The 7295-nt window shown below is 30.0% G+C and overlaps 1 protein-coding gene across 1 annotated transcript; it reads right to left on the reverse strand.

The window, feature by feature from the left end:
* Positions 1 to 3969: 3969 nt before the first annotated feature.
* Positions 3970 to 6755, reverse strand: LOC100265594 (putative disease resistance protein RGA3). Its single transcript, XM_059733719.1, has 2 exons — positions 4244 to 6755; positions 3970 to 4154 (listed from the first exon to the last, which is right to left on the reverse strand). The coding sequence occupies exon 1, from the start codon at positions 6688 to 6690 to the stop codon at positions 4255 to 4257; it is 2436 nt and encodes an 811-aa protein (XP_059589702.1). The 5' UTR covers positions 6691 to 6755; the 3' UTR covers positions 3970 to 4154; positions 4244 to 4254.
* Between the last annotated feature and the right edge of the window lie 540 nt (positions 6756 to 7295).

Raw genomic sequence — 7295 nt, forward strand, 5'->3', positions numbered from 1 at the left:
TTTTTAAAGACAATATCCTTCATCTCAATTTCTACTCTCTCATTGGGTTTTGGGTTTAATTATGAGTGATAGGAGGACCTTGCCTTAATTATCCAACCTAACTGGATTGAAAACACAATTCTTCCGTTAATAAATGTGAGAGACTCATGGAAGTGGGGACTCTGAAAGGAGTAAGAGAAACATAGGGATGTAGTAAAACTAGGCACGAATGAATGGCTATAGTCCAACTGTCTGATCTCATTCTTCAATGGGAATATTGTGTTTTGGGCCCAACTAGGCCCAAAAATTAACATTTTGTCCATATATCATGCATATTTAAGTCCAAGACCCAAAAAAAATATGAAAATTAAGATGAAGGATATTATCCTTCATTAATCCTTAAAATACCCTTAACCCTTACATAGCACAAGTGAGTGTGAATTTCAATTTTTTTTGTATTTTTTTTCTCTTTTCTATTCCCTATTAAGTATTACTCATTTCTAACTTTTTTTTTTCTTCCAATCTATATTTCTATTTTATGTCAAATAAAAAGCAATAATGTTTTTTTGTTTTTCATTTTTAAAGATATTGAATCTTTTTGCTCTTATTATAAGCAATGATAAAAATTTTAGGATTTTTCATCCAAATATTTTTTTTATCTTTTTGTATTTATCTTTTAGTTTAATTTTCATTTTTTATTTTAAATTTATAGTATCCTTTCATTTATATTTTTCTCTTATTTTTAATTATTTTTTATATTTTCTACATTAACCATATTTTAAAAATTTTAAAAATTGAATATCACTTCACTTTATTATATATATATATACTTTTAGCATTTTAATTTAATGTTTTTATTTTAAAATTTTTAAAAAGGTAAATTTATTGAAAAAAATAACTAAGATATGAAGTTCTAATATTATATTAATAATTTTTCTTATCTAAATAGACTAATGCAAAGTATTTTGATTCACAACAAGAAAATTGTCAACACAATTTTTTAGTGAAACTTTAGAAATTAAATTTCAAATAAAATATATTATATAAAATTTTATTTGAAAATTATTGAAAGTGGTACTTAATTTTTTTTATTGACTTTCAAACTTATCTAATTTTTTACTTGAAAGGTAATAGAATATGTTTACAAAAAAAAAAGTTAGTTTATCATTTTTTAAATAAATGAGTATAAATATATTAAAAGAATTAAAGATAATCCTTGTAAATTTTTTTATAAATATGATTATAATTTTAAATATAGATTCATTTGGATAAAATTTCACAATATATATATATATATATATAGTGGAAAGAAAGAGCATTGCTAAAACTAAAAAAAAAAAAACAAAATATGCAATTACAAAATTTTAATGATGAAATTTAAAAATAAAATTCGAAACAATTCTTGAGTGAGAGAATTTGAGTGGGGAAAAAAATCTTTGAGTGGAAAAAAATGGGAAAGTTTTTCAAAATCACTTAAAATCCTTAACAAAAAGTAGTATCAGCACCCTTGTACAATTAATAAATTTGTCTTATACAGTTAGTGTAATACACTTGTATAATAACTCAAATTTCATACATCATCTCATGAATATCTGATAATAAGTCGGTTAACCATGTTTGCATTGGTTTGATTTTAAAAAAGAAAAAAAAATTGTTGTATAATTTTGTTTTACAATCATCATAAGTAAGGTAACTATTCAAATGACCATATACAAGTTAGATAAAGTGCATGAGATGAATATATGCTAAACCAATATGTGTAAAGAATGTCATTTATCCTCGGTTAGGGAAAATAAACAGACAAGTTTTTCAGAATCACTTAAAATCCTTCACAAATAATAGTATTGTACACCTTTATACAGTTTATATATTTCTCATGTACACTTGTGTAAATACCTTGTATAGTGACTCAAATAAAATGTTATTTTATTTTATTTTCAATGCAAAATGTAATTAAAAATAAGACAAGGAAATTATTTAAAAACCATTATTTAAGCCAAGTTTATTTATTTATTTCCTTTTATTTTTGGAAATAAAGAAAAAAAATAAAAAAATTTATTTAACCATAAGAAATATGAATATAAGATCAGTTAGAAAATACCAAATTTATTTATTTATTTCATTTTATTTTTGGAATTAAAGAAATAAAAAATAAAAAATTTATTTAACCATAAAAAATATTGATATAAAATATGTTAAAAAATAAAAATAACCCCAAATTTATTTACTTATTTCATTTTATTTATTTAAATTAGAAAGTAATTTATTTTAATAGATTAAAATGTGCACGATTGATTTATTACTTTGTTAATTATGGATATATTAAAATTTTCTATTAGACAAAAAATAAATAAAGAAAATAAAATTTAAAAGAGTAATAAATACATATAATTTAGTTATTTAATTATTTTTCATGTAAAAGATAGTCCCACAAAAAACATATAATTGATCAATTTCTTTGTTTAATTATAAACATACTATATTTTTATTTTATTTTATTATTAAAATAACTAATGGAAAAAAATAAAAATGGATAATAAATGAATTTAATTCTTTTTATTATTTTCATATAAAAAATAGTACTAAACAAGGTTTTCAATTTTTATTTTTAAAAATGGTTTTTATTTTTTAATTAAATGTTTTTTCAAAAATAAAACATAAAAAATATAAATCATATTACCATTTTTTAGAAAGTATTTTTTAAAATAGTTTTTGAACATAATTTTTCTTTATTTATAATTTAAAATAGAAAATAATGCTGATTTTGAGTTATTTATAAAAAAATTAAAAATAATGAAAAATCCAAATTGTTAAAATAGAATTATTATGGTTGTATAAATAGTGGTGCAATAAAGACAAAGAAAGCTTATGTGAAAGGTCATTAGGTATTTTAATCCATCACTATTTTATATCCTTAAAAGATAATATATAGAAATTTGAAGGATATATTGGTCTTTTAACATCTTATATCATTTCCATCAATTATGAAAGTTATATGAACCAAATGTTAATTTTTGGCCCCAACTGAGCCCAAAATACAATTCTCCCTTCTTCAATCACGTGCCAATTCGCCTTCCTTACCAACTACCAACCCTCCACATTTAATTTTTTGTGAAATTACTGTGTAGACTAAAATTTGTTTCTTTTTTATTTATTTTTTTAATTTTGAAAATGGGCTTAAAAACTGGCACGAAATGCAGTTTGGGGGATTCTTTTGAACCCACTGTTGCACAAACTGTCACAATTCATCTTCCATTCTTGCTGACTCTGCACATGGACTTGTGAAAAGTATAATTAAATAATTATATTAAAATTATACATAAATAATTAATCAAATTTTAATGAATTTAGTATAGGTTAAAAAAAATAAATAATTGAGATATCATTTGGATACAAATTTTGTTTTAGTATTTATAAAAATAGAAAACATAAATAATTTTTTACATAATATTTTAATTTTTTATAAATATCAAACATATAAATATTAATTTTTTCTCTTGTAAATAAAAAAACAAAGATATTGCATAATTATGTAATATAAAGAAAGAAGATTTATTTTTATTTTTTATTTTTTTAACTTTGATGATTTTTATTTTTTATTTTTCACTTTTGATTTTTGAAAGTACTAAATGAGATGCATAATAGGAGCAACATATGCATCTAATAAGTCAGGGGTTGCAAGTCATGACCCAAAAACTAATAAATAATAAAAATAACTGATTGCTCAAGGAAAATGAAAGCATGCGTGTAACAATTTCCAAACTCAAAGGCTTTAAATTTGTTCAGTTTTTTTTTATAATTATCGAAATTAGACACATAAAGCTTTTATTTATGCCTTTTGAGGTTATGACTGTGGAACAATGAAGCCAAGTCTTGGGCTTTCAAAACCACCTTAAGTAGAAAAGAAAATAAAAAATCAATCACCTCATTTCTTTGGGCTGAACAAGTCCACTTCCATCAATTCAAAACAAACTGATACCAAGTAAAATATTGAAGAGAAGTGGCTTAACCTTTATATTTACGGAAAATAAATAGATTCCAGACTTTTGTTCAATAACACTCCCCCAATTTATGAATAAACTGCTTTTACTTGAAAGGCAAAAAGGAAAAAAGGAAAAAAGAATGTGTCTTGCTCAAATCCATGTCAAGCTTCATCATCACTCTAAGTGGATCTCCTGAAACAGGAATTAGGGAATTGTCAGGACACTATAAAGAATTAAGATATATTAATTAGTTAAATGTTGTGCATGAGAGATTTTTATACCTTGCTTAATTTTATGGTGTTTTGACGCCATCAATATATATCTCTGAGACATGAGAGATTTTATGCCAATCCTCCCCTGTTGTTTTCTTGCATCTTTCAGTCAATTGAGGGCATTCTTCAATCACAAGTCTGTCAAGGGATGTGAGGTTGCGCATCCACTCTGGCAATGCCTCCAACTTTGGTAAATTTCCAAGAAACAAAAATCGTAGATTCCCGAGCCTTGGAACGTGGTCTTCCCCATTTCCATCCAGTGAATTGAGCCTTTCGCAATCGATAATCACGAGATGCTCTAACAAGGGCAGTTGTTTCATGCTAGGTGCCAGAGTCTCCAAACTCCTACAACTTCCAATTTGCAATGACCGAAGGGCAGTGAGGCTTTGCGTCCCTTGAAGCAGAAATTCTAGATTTTCACATCCGAAAATCCTTAAAATACGAAGAGATTCCAGGCGTCCTATCCCTGTCAAAGCCCTCTGTTTCATGGTGATCACTAATTGCCTCAAATTGATGAGGTTCCCAAAATCCTTGGGCAGATTCTCGAATCCCTCACATCCTTGAAGGGAAAACGTTTGCAGATGAAACAACTTGCATACTGAATTTGGAAGTTTCTTTATCCTCTTATTCAGACTGAGGTTGAGAAATCTGAGATGCTTTAGATTATTGATAGAATTTGGCAATGTGTCAAAGTTCGAACCCGTTAAATCTAGCATCTTAATGCATTTGAACCTTGAGATGCAAGCTTTAAGAAATGGTTCACCACGTGATGTCTCCAACACAAAGGGGAAATAAATTGTACGAATGTCGTTAAGCTCACCAACAACTCTTAAGATTTCTTTCTCATCCAAATCATAACTAAATGACACATGGCGAACCATTCTAGAGACAGTTGGGCTTACACAATCTATGAGAGTGCACTCAGTTTGTGATATGAATGATGCAAGATCATGCATCAGATCATGCATTTTAAATGTAAAATAATAATGATGATCTTCAAAGTCTTGAAAGAAGGATCTTGATAACATTTCTTTAATATATCTGTTTCCGATGTCATCCAACTCTTGCTTCTTTTTGGATGGTTCAATGAGCCCTTTTGCGCTCCATATGCAAACCAAACTTTCATTATCAAGCACATAATCCTTGGGAAAAATTGAGCAGTATGCAAAGCAACATTTTAAGTAAGAGGGCAATTGTTCATAACTCAACCTTAAAGCAGGTAAAATATCACCTTCCTTTTGTTCTAATTTCCATATGTCATTATCTCTCACATCTAACCAATCCCTTGGCTCAAATTTTGAGAAAAGTAGGCTCCCCAAAGTCCTTGCCGCCAAAGGAACTCCATTGCACTTCTTTACAATGCCGTCCCCAATTTTTACAAGGTTTGGATGTTGTTTCTCTTGCCCTTCATTAAATGCCCATTTTAGAAACACAGACAGACAATCGACATGGGGAAGACCCTCTAAAATATATGCTTGAACAGTGCCCATGATCGAAGCCACTGGATGACCCCGCGTTGTTACAACAATTTTATTGCCCTTTGCACCATTCATTAACAAAGTTTTGAGTTCAATCCATTTTTGGCGATCCTCATTCCACATATCATCCAAGACGAGAAAAAAATTTTCATTTCCTAGAGTAGTACGAAGAACAGTTTGTGATTGCTCCAGATTCAATTCATTATACTTTAACAAACCAGTACCACTCCCCCCTTCCACAGTAGTTTTGATTGAATTAATAATATCTATAATCACCCTTTTCATATCAAAGTCATTGGAGACATAAACCCATATTCTTTTCTTAAAATGCCCAACTACCCACGGATCATTATACACTAGTTTAGCAAGAGTAGTCTTTCCAAGACCTCCAAGACCAACTATGGGAATGACTGAAATACTCTCAGCATCATCACTTGAATTCATCAAAAGCTCTAAAACTTTTTCTTTATCCTTATCTCTTCCGATAACATCGGAAGCAAGCACAAAGTGGGTGGTCTCCCTGTACACCAGAGGAGCCCTCTCCATACAAGTCTGTAGATTGAATTGAGCCCTATCTGCTGCAATGCCATCCAACCTCTCCCTCACCTCCTTGATCCTATGGCCCATTTTAAAGCTAAATGGAAGCGGATTTGAAGATGAAAAGAAGCCAAGTACCTTTGTTTTAAGGCTGCCATGACTCACCACTTGGCGCTGCAAAGCTTGGTACTCTGATTCATCGAGCACATCTTCCACATCATAGCACACATGCTTGAGCTTTCCCAACCAATCACGTAGCTGTCGATCCTTCCACTGCTTCTCCTCAGCATCCAGGAGGACGGATTTGATAGCGGTTAAGGTGGCTTCCAGCTTTTGCAGTTCAGTCTTGACGCCCCATGCTAAGCCAATTTCTTGGAGAGTGACAGAGCCGATCTTCCCCACAACGTTGTCTGCAATGCTAAACAAAAACGATTCAGTCATGGTGTTGAAGTTGTTGATGACTGCTCATTGCTCAGCGCTTGCAACTCAAAACATTTCAAAATCAACATCAAAACATTAAGAGGCACCCTTATTGGAATCAAACTCGGCCACTCCATATGTGCCTCTCCCTTCCAAAGTCTTATCCACATTTCAAAATCAGCATCAAAACATTAAGAGCCACCCTTATTGGAATCAAACTCGGCCACTCCATATGTGCCTCTCCCTTCCAAAGTCTCATCCACCTACATTTCAAAATCAGCGTACAATGTTTCCGCCTCCGGAACATCCGAGCCCAAAAAGGTTGGCCACATGTAAATGGGCCGGCCCACTTCAAGATTAGCTCCAGAAATTCCAGTTTGGGCTTCCAATGAATTAATATTTAAACTATACATAGAGATCGTAAATGGTACATTTTAATATTATAAATTTGGGTCATTGGCCAAGTAGGTAAATATTTTGAACTGCATGAGAGAGAACATATCTTGATCTTGTAAAAATTGGGAACGAGGGTCAAAGGGTTCCTGTACCTGCAAGGACTTCAGGGTTCTTAAGATGAATTTTTTTCTTTTTTTTTCTTTGATCTTCACCGAGTGCTCGTTCAAGGC

The sequence above is a fragment of the Vitis vinifera genome, chromosome 16 (assembly GCF_030704535.1).
Source record: "Vitis vinifera cultivar Pinot Noir 40024 chromosome 16, ASM3070453v1".
Taxonomy (NCBI): Eukaryota; Viridiplantae; Streptophyta; class Magnoliopsida; order Vitales; family Vitaceae; genus Vitis; species Vitis vinifera.